Source organism: Cygnus olor, chromosome 6 (genome assembly GCF_009769625.2).
Source record: "Cygnus olor isolate bCygOlo1 chromosome 6, bCygOlo1.pri.v2, whole genome shotgun sequence".
NCBI classification, from domain to species: domain Eukaryota; kingdom Metazoa; phylum Chordata; class Aves; order Anseriformes; family Anatidae; genus Cygnus; species Cygnus olor.
Genome location: NC_049174.1, coordinates 20481353 through 20501640, shown reverse-complemented (window position 1 = coordinate 20501640; position 20288 = coordinate 20481353). Strand labels below are relative to the sequence as shown.

Below are 20288 nucleotides of genomic sequence, written 5' to 3'. Positions count from 1 at the left end.
AAGCATATTCAACTGTGCCTTAGAGCTTTTATCACTTGTTAAATACTCAAAAAAATATTAGAGTCAAAAAACAGCAACACACAGGAAAACCAAAACCGAAGTTGACTGGCAACACAGACAAAAGCAAAATAGCAAACCCTGAAAAGTAAGTATGCCACATGCAGTGTTTAAAATGAAGAGTACTCATTTACTGAATATACTGAATGCTTCAAAGCGGAAGATTCCCAAAATTTTACCCTAAAAAGCTATAGAGCTTCAACATGTTACTACAAAGCTGTGGATAATGCAGCTAGACAGGTACAGATTTACTAGGCTCATTTACTTCTGTTGTAAAAATCTGCTGTCATTATATAGATTGCTGCACTTAGTCTACTTTTATTCAACAGAGAATTAGTATGAACCTCAGCTCCCCACTCCCCACTGCCCGGAAAACCTGGATGGCTCTCTGTCAAGAAGAAAACCACACATGACCCATCTCCGAGTTCCCTTTTGACACTCCACTCCCCTCTGCTGAAATTTATTATGTCTAATAAGCTTGTTAAAACTGCTGCTTTCCAAAAAAGGGAAGCTGCACAGAAATCTAGCATTCTGAGAGAGGGAGGGGAAGGGGGGGAGAGAGATGTTTTGACTGAACGTGGGATTTGGCTCAGACTTACATACCCTCTTCCTACACACATTTTTGAAGAGGCAAATCAAGGGAATAAAAACTTTCTCACACCTTTGCAGAGGTAAACCAGAAAGTCTTGCTTATTAGCAGCTATACCAAATTGTTCCAGCCTGCATATCTTTTTCCATGTAGTCAAACACTAAATACAACTGATGAGAAGGAATTCTGTATATTTAGCAGTCTTAACAATCACCTATTTAGAAACTAATAGATTAGGCTCTCAGATGACCTCTTTCCCCAAACCTCCCATAAAATATCCACCATATAAAAATGGCTCTGAGTAATTACAGACTTCCACAAAAATGACCAACTTTCTAACAGACTAATACAGCTGGGTGAGAGACCAGCTGCTCTCAATACACTCTTAAAGAAGGATGAAAATGAGGTGTATTTTACTTTGTTTTCAAACTGAAGAATGTCCCAAATAGATGTTAGTTAGTCAAATTTGTTTATTAAAGTGAATGCAAAAATTCAAGAAAGGTTGATATGCACTGAGCTGTCCAACTTTGCTGTCTGGAGTGGTTACACTTAACTATTTTGAAGTTAGGATGCTGCTGCTTTCTGTCTAATTGTACTCTATTATTCAGGAAAGAACACAAAGGAAGTTTGGCGAGATTCATTACCTAGAAGCCTGTAAGTGCTTTTGCTTCTGGTTCCATTACCTTCCAGACATTTATTGATTTCCATGAATTATTTATGCCATCATATATTCCACCTAACAGAAGATGCACTTGATTTTTCCCCTAAAAGCTGCTCATGCTCTTCTCCAGTCTTCAGACACGTCTCTGGTTCTAGTTAGTCACTGTTACTGCAAATTAGTTTTCCTGTTGCCCCCCCACACACACACTTTGGTGACAACTCTTTGGGCTCGTTGATTTATTTGTACGCAGCTTCCAAGTACCATTTCATTTGTTCACTGGAGTTCTCTTTTTAGTTACATGAATTACACTCACAACATGCAGCAACACACAGAGACTTTATTACTGCTAAATAGAAATAGTCTTTGAAAAAAAGCACTTATATCTTTGTGATTAATAATTTTATCTTCTCCCATTGTTTCTTAATGGTCCCTAGTTTCTCTAATACATTTGTGAAACACAGTTATTTCTATTTTAAAATGCAAGCCCAGACCTTTTTGCCATCTCTTGTAATACTTCTTATTTGCTTCTTGCTCTCCGTGCCATTACAGACAGATATACCTTGATTATCATGGATACAGATAGCCCATCTCTTTTAAAGAGTAGTAAGTTTTAAACATGTTTGTGCATTTTAGCACACTGCAATTTATTAATTTCCTGCCCTTTTTTCCCTTGCTTTAAATAAAAGCAACACCAAAGCAAGCTATGCTAAGATACTTTGTCAGCCATCTTCTTTGGTAAATAATTTCAGAATTTAAAACTTTGCATCTTACAGAAGTACAGTTTCCAAAACTTCACTATGATTTTTCATCAGGGTCGCGTGATGTCCACATTAAGACTGCTAGATCTGCTTTCTAATTTTCTAGGAAGTAATGTCTCCTCAAAGAACCAGAAAAAAACGCATGGGTCAATTTCTGTTATTAGAAGATGACACACAGACACTCCATTTTGAAGGAGATGATTTGCAGAACAATGTTTATATTTACAAAAAATCAAGATTAGAGAATAAACAAATTACACAGGCAGTTAGACTGCTGTGGGTGTACTGGAAAAATCAGACATGACGATTTCAGACATCCACATATAATGACAAAGCCTTACAAATAACTACCTGTTAGTCTAATTCCTGCTATAGTCAATTAAATGTTCCATGCAGTTGATAGACCTACATCATTGAACTACCATTTACGGTATGAGATTAAGATAAGAAATCATGTTGGTGTAATGACAACACTGTAAATTGGACACATCAAATGTCAGTACGTCTTTTGTCCTTCTACACAAGATGCCAATCATGTAAGTGAGATTCAAGAAAAATATAATCTCGGAATTAAATAAATCACACTAGGGTATCTTGACTACGTAACAAACAGATTTTCATTCTTTTTTACTACTTCATTTTTTTCAGATGTTTATCCACTACCTCTTATACAGAGTTATCTGAAACATCATTTATTTCCAACAATTTTCAGCATCTTCCATAGGGAGAGTCTATATTCCTTGATGAGATACATGTTACAATAGCTAAGTAACAGTATGCATACTCTTCCTTTTTAAAAGGAAGGAACCCTTCCCAACCAATTTTTCCCCTCCCCATGCTCCTACAGGCCTCACTCCCACCAGAGCAGAATTTCACCCACCATCAGGAATTTCTGGTGTTGGCCAAGTCTACACCAATTTGCTTTAACAAAAAACAAAAAAGAAAACACTAAAAATAAACATTACACTTGTAAAAATTTTAGGTCTCACAGATGCTCTTCCCCTCCGATATTTGAAATGCATTAAAACTACCAGTGAAGCAAACTAAGTTACATTGGAAAAGAAACAATTCAGTGTATCTTAGGAAACAAAGGCAAGCAGTATGGAATTTGCACTACCTCAACTGCAGTTGTTGCTGTAATCAAGAAGGCAGAAGCATTTAAATGACCTCTGCTCATTTAGACTGCAGAGAAAACATTCCCATCGAAACAGAGCTGCCTAATCAGAGTGATAGCTAGGCTGTACGTCCTGGAGATGTACCCATTCGATTTCCATTCTGCATCTCTGGGGCAAGATCTTTGTATGTAGAATGCAAGAAATGTAATTAAAGGAAAAGCCCAAAAGACTAGGGTTTGTGTCTTTTTGTTTGTTTGTTTGTTTAATTTTGCTTATATTTTTTCATTTGTTATTCAAATATGGGGGGGAGGAACAGGGGAGTTAGAGTGGAGAGGATATTATTTGGCCTCACCAGTTGGTATTCAAATTCAAAAGATCATCCTTCCTTCTCAATATTTGTCACTCATTTCTTGCTTTCACATGCTAAAGGCATAATGCACTAGTTAAACATGGGTTTTGAGGTCAGGGTAGGCTGAATGTAGCAGAACAATAACTAAAGCAATAAGAAAAGGAAGTCTGTTTATTAAAGTAATTTTGTGAATCAGAACTTTAAAGCTCCTATGGTATCATACAAACATAACAGAAGAGAGCATTTACTGTAAAGCAGCATTTGCCTCCTGAGGATTCACGGCATGTTTACATAAATCTGTTTAACACTGCGACACTCAGCTGTCATTTAGTAATCAACATCCAGGCACCTCCATTACACATCACCACACTATCAGGAGTAGATCACACCTGTATGGCATCCTGAAGGGAGATGGTTCCTCTCAAATTCCTTTTAACGACTTCATTTAAGTTCCAGATTAAATGGAAGGACATTTCTGTTAACTCTCAGTAGTCTCAGAAGAGATGCTTAAAGTCTGCCAAGCTTCCAGATTGACACCAAGCAGAATGGCACTAAAATCTACATGTTAGTAAGATGTGGACCTGAAATACATAGCCCTTTGAAGTCTATTAAAACTTTACCATATACTTCAGCAGATTTGGAAAAAAACTCATGAGTTTACAAATTATCCCTCTCCATATGCATTACCAAAAAGAGGAAATATGGTTAGGATATGATGTTTCAAGATCAGGTTATAAGACTCAAAAGAAAACACAAAACACCACCATTACCACTTAATGTTTACATGTTGTTAGGTAAAGAACAGATCCCTGAAACGAAGCAACACATATTTTAAACACTATTTCAAGAGACAGCGGTAATACAGATGGCAAAACACAGCCCAATCGTGCTTTCAAGACTGAAAAGCAGCCAACGTCACAATGAAACACCGCCATTTGATTATTATGCTGTTGGAATGAGACAGCATTTACCTATTAAAGATTCCCCTTGCCATCTACCAAACAGAAAAGGGATGTGTAACATCACCAACAGCAGCCACCAAGTGACTTACAGTCACAAGTCGATCAACTCAGAACACAAGTCCACAGTTCCAGGGTAGACAACGTTCCTCCAGCAGAAGTCTTTATGACAGTTTTATCCATAGACCTGTCCCAAGTTACTTAAAAAAATTAGAATGCTTTTAATACTGTGACAATATATGGAATGTGATTGTAAAACTAAGAGAATGCGCAATTTGTTTGGTTGAAGAAGCAACAGAACTCCCGTAGACGTTGAAGTACCACCAGAGAAGTCTGCAGAAGAGTTTATCATCATCTTAGAAGACAAATATGAAAACAGGTCCTTCCTCTGTCTGCTGGTTTACAGCATCAAGTCTTCATTTCTTGACATAGAAGTGTAAGAACTAGAAGTATTTCAAATTTATCTATACACCTAAACACGCTTTTAAATAGGGTCTTCCTCTTTCTGTAGCTGCTGATGTCAGAAGCTAAATCAAAGCAAAGTTATAAATCCTTCAATTTTTTCCTTGTTATTTTTATTCCAAGCTAAAGTCAAACAGTAAATTCTGGAATGGAGTTTTTAATTTCAGTTCTCAATTTTCCATTTCTCTGCACAGGTCCTTGCAAGTTTAACTTTTGCTTAATGAAATGAGTTTTACTGACCTATTTGCAATGAAAAAGTATTTACCTGCATCATTTTTTGGATGCTTACACTTACTACCTGCTCTCATATGAGCAGATGGAAACAACTTAGTTAAAGAGCTATCAGTTTTGTTGCTGCAGAGAGGACAATATTTAAGTTCTTCCCTGAAATTATTCATGAATTAGCACAGAAGGCGGTGGCTGGGTTTTTTTGTTGTTGTTTTTAAGCAGTGGTAAAGATTTAATTTGTGAAAAGCACCAATATTTTTTTTACGTGTTTGTAATGCATCGAACAGCAATTTCCCCCTAAAACTTGAAAATAGCAAGTGTGCTTCACTTTGTTATACAAAAACACTTTTTAGATTTTTAATTCACTCTCAGGTGCAGTTTGGATCCAAACCAAAGTGAAAAGAAAACATTCATTCAAACATGAGAAGTTGATTGAATTTAAAAATCAAATAGACACTTTATTTCTTTTGCAAGTACAATAAAAGGTCAGAATGGAATAAAAAGCTCTATTGATTTTAAAATTCCAGCATCAGCAACATCTCCACATGCAATTAATTGCCCACACAATTTAAACCACAGCTATGCAGGTTAAACACCTAATTCCCTTACATCTAAATATTTAGACATTCAAATCTTCTTGATAACCTAGATTTAATAAGCAAAAAATATTGATTACATGGTTCACTATTCAATTTTACATAGAAAAGTATACCAGTTCTCTATTAAGTAAGTGATGGTATACAAACTAAATTTTAGATGCTGTTTTTAATTAAAACATTTTTCAGTGTTTAATTTTCGATAAAAATACAGCAAGGTATAAAAACATCCTTAAGTAGTGAATAAGAAATGCACAATTTACTATTTTCAAGGAGCGAGCTCTGAAGGAAATGGAGGTACAATCAGAAAACAGGATTAGAATCAATAGTTTAATCAAGGGTTCCTGCCTACTGATTTCAGTCATGATTTAATCATGATTAAACAGGTTATTTAAATCAAGTCTCTATACTGTGAAATCAAAATTAACTTCAGTAACGACATTCCCACAACTGCCTGAAGGAAGGCAAAAGCTCTAGAGGTGATGGCAAAATATCATATAGGAAAATGCTCAATACCTTATCAAAGGTAAAATTACTTCAAGAATTCTACAAACGGTTTTGTTTATGATGTCCGTTACTGGATCAACTTCCAGCCCACAGACAAGCTCTGTTACTTTCCCGTTGTAAATCTACCACACAGCTGGGAGTTGGTCTGTTGATTTTGTCATTAAACGCACTGGAGAACAGAAGCTATTCTAAATAAGCAGAAATAATGAAAAATACCTGTCCTTGGTGAAGGATACACATCAGCCCCACTTCTTACAAAACAGACTAGAATAAAAGTTTCAACACTGGAAAAGCTAGAAATAGTACCACCAAAACAAAAAACAAAAAACCACACACACACACAAGAATTCTAGAATTGAGAATTCTAGATTATGTTGAGTCAATTATAGACTCATTCTGGATCTTGCCAGAAAAGATTCTGGGTTTTGCTTATTTAGATATTTTTTTCCTAAAAATTAAGCTTTAAACTTTAATATTAACAACACAAGAGGAGCTCTACTAGGTATCTGCAGCCAAGTACTCACATTTCTGACCGCAGTCAGAGTGGGTGCCTAAGAAACAATGCAGAACTGGGACATGGCAATGCTTACTACAACTACTGCCCCAGCCACAAAGCATTTGTCTTTTAAGAACTACCTCAAATATATGTGGCTTCTAAGCATTTCCTAACCCTTGTGAATTTTTCTTCTACGTCCTGGGGCAAGGAGTTCCAAAGTTTAACTGCACCTTGTGTGATTTTTTTTTCCTTCTCCTTTTATTAATTTAAACATAGTCATCAGCCAGTTTCCTCTCGTTCCTCCAGTTCCTGCACTGAGATAATGAATAACCAACCCCTGCTTTCAGGCTTTGTGCCACTATGTTCTACACATTATATATTTTTACTATATATAGATATAGAAATTTCCCCTCAGCTTTCATGGAATTATTCCTCTCCAAACCTTTGATAATCCTTGATGTTCCTCTCTGAATTTTTTGAGATTAGGTGTGACAGGCAAGAAATGATAAGAACCACATACAGCGTGCAAGGTACAGGAAAACCCAGAGATTGTATACAGTGTGGCAAACCAGCTACATTAACCGAAAAAATGTTTTTGTTAAAAACACACACTAACATTTATCTGTAAATAACACAACCTATCAAGGTGTCATTACAGGCAATTCTGCCTTAGCATTTTCTCTACACACTGTTTTCAATAAGATATTCAGTAATATAACTGAACTATTCCATTTGCCAGTGCCTCGAGTAAAAAAAATTTCCATTTGTCCCTTTTGTTCTTCCACAGGCTTAATTCATCTGGTGCGCAGGAACTGTATTAAATTAGGTCCTGGGACATTCTAAATTACAGTCAGTAAATTATCTTCCTGTCATAGGAGCTAATTTAACCATCTTAGATTGCTTCAGATAATTTGCAATTCTTAACTATTAACCATTAACAAGCCTCCTAATTTAACATGAAATGTCTCCGTTATTAATCTAAATAGTCAAATCCTCAGACAGTGACCTTCCCAAATCTGTAACTGTAACACCACGGTGGTTAGACTGGAAATTTCAAGTGAAAGATGCTATCTCCTCTCCACTCCCTTTTCCCAGTCACAGCAGAGGACTGAATCACAGAGAATTGCCTTAAACCTCCTGCCAGGGTCCTCTGCTGAGACACACAGCATGTGCAGCCTCCTGAGAGAAAACTTGTATCGCAGATTTCATTCCTCCCCAGTACTTCATCTGTGAAGCAGAGGATAAAGCAGCATCAACATTTCAACATAACCATACACAGTTTGGGTTTGCAGTTCGGATTATGGCAACATGTCAGGCCATATCTGAGAACCATTTTTTTTCAGTTCATTGCAAAAGCCGAACACAGTCTCTTAATTAAAAGCTGAACTTTAAAATACTAATGGTCAATATTAAGTTTTTAACACCAGAGCCTTTCACAAGCTTTGCACTGCATTACTTAAAACACTGCTGCTAATTTCACCTCTGGACAAAAATACTCCAAGCCACAACAGTGCAAAAGATAGAAAATAAATTGCAAAAATGCCATCTGCAAGTGAAGATGCAAGTGAACCATCAGTGAACCATTGGTCAGAGCACACTTTAAATTCAATTATGCTACCTGAACTCTCACAACAGAGAATATTTTTCTAAGTTAGCCCAACCAAAAAAGCTGCCTTCTCAAATAACAGGTATTAAATACAAGTTTAGGGTAAAGAAGTCAGATACTCAAGTTGGAAATTACCCAGACTAACAGAATTAAATACCACCACTCCTACAAAGAATGCCATGGGATTCTGTAAAGATCATTTCAGGATGAAAGTTACGCTTCTCATCCACAACACAACATTTGCACTAAACAGAGGCTGATGTTAGTTTGGCATTCCCTACTCAGTTACTGATTAAGTCCAACCCTGCTGTTTGGAAAAAAATGACAGAACTTGACCATCCAGTAAAAGAATTACTGAAATGCACCAATTCTTCTGCCAGATTTCCTCCTTTGGGAGAGTAATTTAAAATTTTTTTGTATACTATTAACCTTTCTTGGAACACAGTTTTACATTTTTTTCCAGTGTTATCATCTAACATTTGATTTTTTTGGCCTAGCATAGCCGCATCTTTTAGAAGAGAAAAAAAAAGTGAGCAGTTCCTTTTTTCCTTCCTGCCAAAGGTCGTCCATCTCCCAAGACTCTCAACCCCCATCTGAAATTGCTTCTCCCATAAGGCCCTAAATGGTCACATAGGCTTCTATCACAAATTCTCTGCAAACTAAGACAGTTCCCCAGCCAAAAAGAGTCAGCAATACTCTAGCCATCGGTTTCCTCCCCGCCATCCCTTAAGCCCTTTCTTGCCCAAGGACCCTGTGAAAAATGCCTTCTCCCCTCAAATCCTTGCCCAGCCAGCCTCCATCACACAGGAAGAGTTCGTTCACATTCGAGATGCTCACCTTTTGCTGCTGCCAGTCACCTTACCCCATAGACCCTCTCTTCAGGGAAACAAAAGGAAAACAATGACAAGGTGAGACCTTCTTGAGCCTTCCCTTGCCATGTTTAGTGCCCTTCCTCTCACAGCCTCCCCCTCGGCCCCGTAATTCATTCCTCTTGTATTTTGCTGGTATTTACATTTTTACCCACATCAGTACTTAATTTTTTTTTTTAAAACAGTAATTTACAGCATCTAAAACCAGTGTGTTCTGAACTCATCAAGTTACTGCAGTTCATATAATTTGATTGCCTCAAGCGAATTATTTTAGAAGAAAAAGCTTCCAACATTTTGGATAATATGCTGAGAGTTTTGAGTCTTCAGATCTGGCATCTAATGTTCACAATGTTTATCTGAATATCAAGACATCCTTTAAAAGCTATATAATAGTGGTAGATGAAGCATCACAGGAAATTGTTTCTATCCTCATACTGTAGCTAACTTGCTTCATAATAACATGGTTCACAACTTATGGTTCATTTTAACAAATCCCATAAAAATACTCTGATGTGCTCAAGTCTCTATCAGCTATATGACTTAATGATCAATTCACCAAAAGACATCAGCAGAACAGTTTAAAGCCTGCACTGGAGGTGGATAAATGCAGAAATCCCTGTGAGTGTATTAGCTGTTTACTACATTATGATCCTGAGGGAATGCTGTGTGATACAAAGCAAGCCATCTACCCAGATTTTATTAACTACAAATGCCAAAACTATCATACTATTTTACTTTCAGATGCTCAAAAAAAGTTTGCTCAGTGATTAAAACAAAGGAGAACACTTAGGGGCCACAGTATCTTTCCTCATGTACAGCTACCATAAATGTAAGCTCAATCACCCCACAGTAATTGTAGCGTCAGGACAGCTGGGAAGCAAAAAGATGTTAACCCAGGACTGACTGATCATGACTGAGAGCCTCCAGGCTACATCCTATGATATATATTTTTTATTTTTTAAATGAAGAAACCCCTCCGGTAACAAAATAAAACAGTTGAATTAGTGCAAAACATTAAAAAAAACAGTTCGAGCACTAATATGCTAAACACTGCTGGCTTCCCAATGCCTCTTAGTTTGTCATGTACATTGCTTGGTGCAATACAGGCTTGTCAATAATTCACAAGGATGCCAACCCCAAACTCACTCTGTTCTTTCATTAGTAGAGTGGTAAGGTCCAAATTTCAGGACTCTTTGGGGGTAGGAAAGAATAATCCTAATTCTACATCCACAATTCTGTTAACCACAATCACTATTTCTCAGAGCTTTACGCATAGCTGATTTCCTAAATTAGCTCACTGCTGATATACCAACCCCAAAAGAGAAAAACTAGTAAGTTCTCTACTTAGGTGCAACCACTCGCTGACAGGCCAGGGCCACTATTAATGTGCCTACACTAAAGCCAAAGATGAAAAACCTTTTAACTGCATATACCAACACCCCCCCCCACACACGTGCCAGCTCTGACCCTACTCACATGCTTAGGTTTCCATCAGAAGGAAATCCAGACAAACACTGCAAGGATATATGATTCAGCCCACTTCTTACCACTGAGGCAGGACACAGCCAGAGCTCTCGTGGGGCCAGGAATGTGCACTGCAGAGCATTCTGCCCCAGAATACAGGTCAGCCAAAACTAGCAAAGTTCAATCTGCAAAATGCTGCATCAGATTTTTGTTTTTCCAAGACACAGTCAAGAGCACTCCCAGGCCACTGAGGGTATCTCCTGTTGAAGACTATTTTCTTTAAGAGAAGCTTTCTGGTTCCTTAAAAGCTAAATTCTTGTTTCCATGTTTATTGGTAGATAGGGAAGAAACATTTGTAATTGTAACCCTAGTTACTACAGGTATTCAGAATTGCTTTTAGGGAGCATGGGGAGGTAGGAATTTTTTCACCCATGAATTAGGAATATTCTTTAAAAAAAGAAGTTCATCACAAAGAGTTTGGAAACTCAGGTCTTTCAGGATCAATCCTTCAATTCTGGCTTAAGAGCTACAGGAAAAACTGAAAGCATAATCTCTGCCATTAGCCTGTGTTAAAACGTTTGCCCTTTGGATATGCCAGCACTGCAGGTAACTGGGTAGAAGCTTATCACTCTACAGGTTTCAGCATACTTTCAAAATACCCAAGCACCTCACTGGTACTTCCGTGTGGCAGTATCAATTGGTCTGTTTTGTAAATGGTTTCATCTACCTGTATGTCAGCAGAAAGATGAAAAAGAATATTGATAGCGTAACTGGGCTGTTATGTAAATTGGACAACTAAACCGGTTCCAAATAATGTTGAAGTATTTTCTCTCCCCACAATAAGATTTATTACTCTTCCCTTCAGTAAACAACCTTTGGCAGCCAAACAACTTTTTGCAGCTGTCACTAGGAAAGTAGTCAAAGAAAAGGGGAGATAATAGGTTTGGGAACTTGACACTCATTCTGTACTATGTATTTTTTGTGATTATTAACAGTTTTGAATGTTACTGTTTTAAAGCTGCTTGTTGTACATTCATCTGCTAATTGTTGCTAACATGCTGGTCATAATTTCGTAAATATTTCTCTATTCGTGTTTAAATAACATTTACTTCTACCTATAGAAGTGTTTAGAGTATGTGTGAAATATTGTAATCACTTGTCAAAACAAACAGGGTGAAAACAAGTTTTAAAGTGAGTGGCAACAAATTTTTTTAACCAAGTTAGCCATTTAAGGAAGATAGTTATAAATAAAGAAAAAGCTATCTAGTTTTTCGTTACAACAAACACTTCTATCCAAGAATTAAACTGCATAATTAAACATTATCAAATCTTCATTGTAAACTGCTTTTAATGAAAAGTGACTCATTTTAACCACGTATAAATTTAAAGTCAGACAACATATTTGTATCCATTTCCTAAAATATCTGTCATTTCTCTACAGTGGCTGATCAAACTTGCCAGTGAAAAATGTTTTTTGAGTAGCAACTTGTAATATAGCTATGGTTTATTTCTGTCAGAGGCTGACTGCTGAAGTGTGAAAGAAACTCATTAAAAATCTCTCACTGTGATCCTGCATTGCAAAGGAAAAAAAGAAAGAAAATACTTAATGAAGGGTACATTTAGCCTGAAGCCACATTCATATTCTGCTTTTCATTTCACTCTATTTCAGTAAGCAATTAAAAGACAGCAATTAGTCACAGAAATACTATTCGTACTGGTCATACTGGGAGATTAAAGAGGTTAGCACTTATTTTATGTTAATATTATGAAAGTAATGAGGGAGATCAAGAATAATACAGTCACCTTACAAGGAATGTTAAAATAAATAGAAGAATCTCTTACCTTAATCTTAAGACAAGATTCACTGCACATGGAACTTCACTATATTCATCACTAACAGCAGGCTGAGACTATTAAAGAAAAAAAGCAAAAAGTGTTATAATAGATGCCAAAGAAAAAAAAAATCCTGAAACACTTGCCATGCTAACAGTCTGACTTCAGAGAATATTTTACACATCCCCTAACTCTCAAAAGGCTTTTTAAACACATTCAGTAACTGTCTAAAATATAGCTGATACCAGTAAAACTGCTGTATTTGAATTACAGAGATACAAATGGCAAGGCCTACGTTAAAGCACAAAGAGTAAGAACTTTTAATCTACCTTGCATCAAAACTCAAGTAATCTATTAAATAATAATTGCACAGTGAGAGTATCAAGTTACTATTCCCATTATTTCTGTATAGCAATTTTGATTCCTCAAGTCTACCCACCTGCTAAGTACTAGTTGCATATCAAAGCAGGCATCACAGCTTGGAGAACAGCTTTCAGAGAAATCGTGAATACAGATATCTTTCACACTATCACTCCTACCTCAGAGACTGTAATACCCTGCCCAGCCCTCCACTTGCATTTATATCAAGTCTCAAGCTAAGTGCATTCTACATGCAGAGTATCTAAGGGTCCTCTATCCTACCATGATTCCATACACAACTTGGCACACTGTCACCACTCCCAGAAATTCGTTTAAAGTTACAATCAAGTCCTCCCAAAACAATTTAAAGACGTGCATCACAAACCTCATTTGATTCTTTTCCAGCAGTTTTTCACAATAAAGGTACATTTTTAATACGTTATATGAGATCTGAGATATATGAGATTTTAATTATCTGTGTATTTTAAACAAAAATTAATGAATATTTGGAAAATTATTTGATTACTAGAAGTGGAATGGATTTTTTGCTGGCTCCATTAACTTCCTTCCATTAATATAAACTGGTACTTTTATATCTGCATCTTTAACAGGTCTGTTATATCCACTTATAGGAGCATGCGGCCCATCAACAATGAACAGAGACGCACCAATAGTGGCAACCTGCACAAGTCTGAGGGCATTTTCTGGAACATTTAGGAAAACAAAAGCCAACAGAACTTTTTTTTTCCTTCACCCAGATGACATAATGGGGATCTGCTCACCATTCCTTCAAAAAGCAACGTCAGAGACAACTGCTCTGAGAAACCATTCCTATCAACAGGCAGCAGTCCATGACCAGAGCGCTGCCTTTGAGGTGTGGCCTGTCAAAATCTGCTTCCCCCGTGGAAGCCGTGCTTCAGAGACCATCGTCAGAGCTAGACTGACCACTTCAACATGTGCTGCAATTATGGGAAACCATTTCCAAGACTTCATTAATACAAGACTTTAAAGCTTACAAACGTTTTTAAAAGAATGAAGGTGTATAAACAATCTCAAAAATGACCTTCAAGTGATACAACCAACAGGCATATAAAACCACTCCGTGAAATCATGCTCTTCCCTCTATAAACTGACTCTGGCACTTGAAGCCCAATTTTCATTACATGTCGATTTGAAACCCCAGAGTAAACTCCAAGATGCAGCAATCCCCAAGGTTTTTGAAAGCAAGAGAAGGCTGAGGAACAGTGCACAGGCCCCAAGACATCTCAGCCCTGAACGGCAAGTTCAACAGATACTGAAGCAGCATGTAAACTAGCTGTATACACTGAAAGACTGGGGTCGTTACAGGAGCAAACAGGGCCAAACCTGTTACTCTTTTTGCAGATTTCTACGACACCATGAAAATCAGAAAATACAAAATTGAAGGTGAAGTGGCAAGTGTCACCACCCATGGAACGGGCATTTTTAAAAAGATCACCACTGTGGCTGTAAACTTACTAAGCTATTATTTACAGCATTGATGCTTCCTATGCTCTCAGCACAAGGCCATGAAACCCAGTATGGTCTTTTATTACTCTGATTTAATCTACTATTCAATAGTACTGAACTATTTTACTTCATACAGTATCAAGAATTTTAATTAGAAGCTACACATTGTGATACAAATCCCGAGAATGAAAAATTATTTGGACATCTTCTGGCTACTCCAAAACAGCCATCATTACTCTGACAAAAAAGAGAGCAATTAGTGCAATCCAGTTAGGAGGATTCATTAAAAATGGCCAAATTACTTATCTTAACCAGTTCTCCTGGGCACGAAAATAACATCACTTTGAATTTCCTATCTATTTCACCCAATGTGTACTCAAATTAATTGCTACAGGCCCAGCTGCATACAGCTCTATCCTCACAAGTACTTGCCGCACAAAGCTGCAGAATCAAATCAGCAACACTCCCCCCTCAATCCACATTTTTAACAACAGAAATTGAAAGAGAAATCCCTTCACTCACACACTAGGAAGAAAAAAAATTGAAAGAGACATTTTTACCTCCATGTTCTCCTCTTCTTTTACTCTTCGTGACTGGAAAACAAATGCAGTCAAATATGAGCTATCCACTTTAATGCATTAAAGATCCAGAAATACTAACAATTAACATTAAGGCAGAATACCTTGCAAAGTATAAATGTCTTGACACAAACAAAAGTTACCTTTTCCTGAGAAACAGCAGCTTTGCCTTCCTCACTCTTCTCATCCATTTCATCATCACTCCATTCCCAGTCTCCATCCTCTGTTTTATGGAGATGACCACTGGAACCTGGTACTCGTCTAACCTACAAAAGTATTAAGTGCTTTCCATTACACAGACATCTTTAGTCTTCACTGATGTTCTGGTTAATCAACAGCTCTTCATGATTTTTATTCTATACACTTTTGTTTAGTTTACTGGAGGAGTTCCTGGCATAATGGAATACCTGACATCTGTGGTCATTTCATATTCCTCCCTCAGTTTCTCTCCTGCACAATCCATGAAAAGTGGATTCAACGCACAAAACTGTACAGACCATTAGAGGAATATCCTGCTCCGTCACTTAAGGACGAATTCTGCATTACCTTTCCTGTTTCCAATACCAGGCTCCTAATGCACCAGTTTTAGCTACAGCTGCATAATGAGCAGGTTCTTGCTATCCACATCACCAGGGATACAAAGGAACCCAGAGCAGGCAATTTGCCTGGCACTTGCAGTTATCATTTAGTGTCCTAGAAGGAACAGTCCTGATGTAGTCTTCTGTGGAATTGCACAAGCATTTTCCCCAACAACTATATACTAACCTATGAGAGGACATCAACCACAAGCAAAAACATGTTTTTCAAAAAGAAAAGAATGGTTTACAGAGACATTCACATACTACATGCACTGATCAAAATCTCTTCTGCATTTCCATTTTCAGTTGTTCAGAAGACTTATTCTAACTAGAATGATTTTAATGGAGCTTAATGATGCTAGCAGAGTTATAGCAGAAAGTTTTACTGATGAAGATGGAGTGCATTTCAAGATTTTAAATAGATTGCCTTTTAATAAGCAATAAACAAATGGCTCAAGGAAAAGAAAGTAAGTTGCTTCAAAATAAAGTATTGTGTTAGATTAAATGATTTTCTTGAAAGGTGTCTGAAGGCAGAAAAACAAAAGTCTAGACTTGTACTTTGCTCATCAGACTGATTCCTACCAGCACACATTCACAGGAAATCCTAATTTCTGCTATAGTAAAGTCCCCAACCTTATTCAGCCTTCAAAAATGCAAAGTTGTTGTCTACCACACTTTTTTTTTTGGTAGATGCTTAACACTTGCATTCTTTTAGAAATGAAGTTGTGGAATTTTTTATTAAGAGTGGCTTTTCTCAGTCTCAGTTTTAGTAAAAGCCACAAAGATTCAGTCATATAGGGAGGGCATGTATCTTAGGTGTGGCACAGAGCAAGAGGGGCACACCATATATCAGCAAATTGATCGTCTCTTCTCCCATCATACACCCACGTAACTATTATCATATATTGGATGAAAATACATTAGCTTAAGTTTCTGTTGTAATACATACTAATCAACAGACTTTTAATACTAGTAGAGCTGTTTCTCTTCAGATTTTCTATTGTCTTTCTCACTGCACATTTGTTAAAATGCATACAGATAGTGAATATGAAGTATTTTAGGAAACAGCTATCTTCAACTTGCATTTGAAAAAGAAAAAAGGCAATGGAATAAAATACACGCAAAATGTAAAGGACTAAAATGTACATTATGCACCCAAAGCTTTTTGGTCTTTGAATTTGGAGCAGCAGCCAGAGAAGGACCTTAGAGGGCAAAGATACAGCAGTCAAGGTAATCTAATAGTTTGTTACTATGGGAAGTCACAGTCAAGGGACATCCACCAGGGTTGCACAATCCTCTACCTCCCTCTTGGGACCAATGTGGTTGCACAGTGAGCAGATTCAGCCCACCAACCTGTGAAAAAAACACTAGTCTTTTTCTTTGAAATTGTATGTAGTAGCATTGTAATGACAATTACAGAGTTTGGACACCGTAGCAGCACCACATTAGATATATGAATCAGGGAGGGGGGGCAGCAGCCATTGCAATGTTCATACAGTTCATTACACAGTGATCATAATTAAGAGTTTAAGAATGATCATAACTGATCCAAACAAAAACGTCAGTCTAGCTCCAGCACTGACCAGTCATATCTTTGCTTAGAAGAGAAAAAAGAGTGAGGGCAACCCTTTATAATTTTATGGTATTTCCCCAATTTACAGTAATCCTAATTTCATATTATGTTTGCTTTGTCATGATAAAGCCATTTTAAACAAAAATCTTAAGATCTTTTGATAACCACAGGATAAAACGAAATCAATTTTGCAACTTGTTCTTAAACACTTGTATTTGGGCACCAAAGATTTGTCTTTTGTGCTCTCCCAAGTCCAGGTTTACTAGGATGCAATATAATTTTTTACTCTAACCTGTTTTTAACCATCTCACGAAACAACATGGATGATGAAAGCAAGCACATTTTTATAAGGTACATCAAGTGCCTATGCTACAATCTTCAAAAGATTTTTCACTACCTCATAATCAAGTCTTTCTGACACTTAGATTACTCTTGAAATGTTCATCAGTCTGGTATAGCTCTATATTCCTTTCGTGCTTACAGGCCTAAAAAACAAGCAAAACAGAAAATGCTTTTTCTAGCATGTACACTAAGGGCAATTATAACAGGCCTACCAGGAGAGGAAAATTAACAAAAAGGAACAGAGATGAACAATTACTTACAGGCCCCATTGCTACAGTTATGTTTGAAATGCATCTTAATCAGACTGGTAGCAAAGCAGGTATTTTTCTAGACAACATTCTTCCACAGTTTTGTGTTATGATCATTTCCTTTCAATTTACAAAAGGGTTGTGTAATACACAGAAGCATTTTGCTGAAGAATATATATATGTACTAACCGTACCTTGTTAAGCATTCACATTCCACAATACAACAGCAGGAATCTGTGCCACAGGTATTGCGCATCTGCAGCAAAAATATTCAGGTACAGCCCATTGAGGGAGGAGGAGGAAAAGATTATCCCATTTTATCCAATCAAACTGCAGCCCCTTATGGTAAAGCTTAAAGATTCTTTCCTATGGCAGTTGGCAGCATAACCCTCTTTGAAACGCTTCAGCTTGTAAAAGTTAATGAAAAACCAGTGCAACAGGCCAACACAAAATCACTACACAAAAGTGATTACGAGAGTTTGGGGGGACCTGATGGACTACTTAACAAACAACTGTTATCAGAAATATATAAACCAGATGGCTACAGATGGAAGGCTATAGAAACCTATGTTCACCACTGCAAAAAGTATCCACCTATGCCTTGCCAATAATCTCAGTTTCAATTGGTCACTGCAAGAAACCGTGGAAAAAACGGGAGAGACAGCAGCAGATCTGAAGAGATCACATAAACCGACAGCATAACATCAAGATATTTTCAAACAGCATGGATATTCCTACCCAAATTCACAGAGACAGTGAAACAAGAACACCTCTCTCAGGACATCTCAAATCCCACTTAGAGGATCTCTTCTATTTCTGACAGATCTTAACTCCCAGCTCCTGCTCAGCAGAAGTGTTTTTTGTTTTCTGAAATGCATGTTGAAGATTAACTTAAATACAGACAGTAGAGCTTTTCTGCCTTCAAAATGAAGTGCTACAGGAAACTAATGAAAATGAGTAACATCAAGTGTATGCAAGACAGAGCACTCATCCCAACTTCTAGGAGGGGGAACGGAACCTCTATCCTAGTAGGGAAAAATTTATCTGAAGACAAGACAGAAGAAAGCTTAAATCGCTAAGACAAGTATGGTTTGAAGACATAACTTAGGGATGCGTACTAAATAGCTCTCAAAGGATGCCATACAATGATCAAGAAAGAAAGCAGGCCCAGATTTTGTGTCCTGTTTATCAAAACTTTTGATGAGATTCAATGACACTTTACCCTTGAGGGATGAGACGGAACTATTTTCTTCTGATTTTATCTTACAAAAATAAAGTGTAACATTTGACTCATATGAACTATCCAGCAAACAATGCACCATATTCTTCATTTCTACAGTGGGAGGGGGAAGAAGGTGGGAATTTGGGTGTCAAGACTAGAGATATATTTGGCAACTGAATCTACAGTTTGCCGTGATTGTATATTCATGATTCAAACTGCTGGAAAGATGACATGTCTGTAGATATGTAGCAAGAAAATGGACATTTGTCTTCAAGTGACAGTAGCCATTAGTGCTATAGGTAGTTTGAATTCCATATTCTCATTAAGATCCAGATTGTGGGGTTTTCTTCCCTGTTCATCCAGCACTTCAGAAATTAACCTTGTTTCTAGGCCAGCATCACTTAAGACAGACCTTATAATGGTAGCTTGTAAGAAAACTAATGGAAGGTCATTTATCATTGGATTGGAACAAATCAGATTCCATTCCTCAACAAAACATCATCTCTTTGGACAAGAGCTCTTGTTCTCAACTTTCTTTTGTGAAGCAGAATAGCCTTAAGTCATTAATAAATCCTTGCATCATGACTAAGTAGTTGGAATACCCTTCTGAGACCCTGATGCAGGTTCTCTTTCTTGTGTGAGGGCAGTGTGATCAAAGGGAGCATGAAAAAGCCTCCCAAAGGCACAAGTATCAACCAGCCTCAGAGAACGTACTGCTTCAGCACATTAATCTTGATGAGAAAGGAAGGGGAATAAGAACAACAATCTTAACACTTGTCCTAGCAAGAATACATCACAGGGGTTCTACGTGGAATGTTGTAAATAAGTACCTGTAATTTTACTATTGGTTTATCATTTCGAATACTATTACAAGACTGATAAAAAGCAGCATGCGTGCATTTGGCCTCTATGATTAAACCAGTTCAGAATGTTCTATATATTTGTCTTATCTTGGTGCAGGCCTCCTATTTTTATGAAAGGAAATAAAGACACAGACAAATGTGGTGATTTATTCAAGTCCACAAAGCAAATCTGAGACAGAGCATGAAACCTATACAAACTTTTTGTATTTCTACAAAAATAGGGAGGAAGTTCTTTTACATGGCATGCAATAGCTATACAACTGCAATTTCTCCATCAGCTTTAGTCAAAATACACAGCATTGATGGCTCTTTATGCAAGGATTATCGCTCAGTAAATAATTCAGAGGGAAACGGAAACAAGTTAAAACATGCGCAATTCTAATTTGGGTTTATTGTTTTAAACAAAACAAAATGCTCCTTCCAAAACAGAACTAAACTGATTCATAACTTTAGCTAATAAAGAAAACAATGCAAGCCTTCAGCTTTA

The 20288-nt window shown here is 37.1% G+C and overlaps 1 protein-coding gene across 4 annotated transcripts in view; it reads right to left on the bottom strand.

Moving 5' to 3' along the window:
• STK39 (serine/threonine kinase 39) overlaps positions 1 to 20288 on the bottom strand; it is a 92833-nt gene that overhangs the window by 26095 nt on the left and 46450 nt on the right. For all 4 annotated transcript variants that reach the window (XM_040561227.1, XM_040561224.1, XM_040561225.1 and 1 more), the window contains exons 11-13: positions 15119 to 15241; positions 14958 to 14990; positions 12559 to 12626 (exon numbers count right to left, since the gene is read on the bottom strand). In XM_040561227.1, coding sequence (XP_040417161.1) covers positions 12559 to 12626; positions 14958 to 14990; positions 15119 to 15241 — 224 coding nt within the window. The remainder of the gene's footprint in view (positions 1 to 12558; positions 12627 to 14957; positions 14991 to 15118; positions 15242 to 20288) is intronic.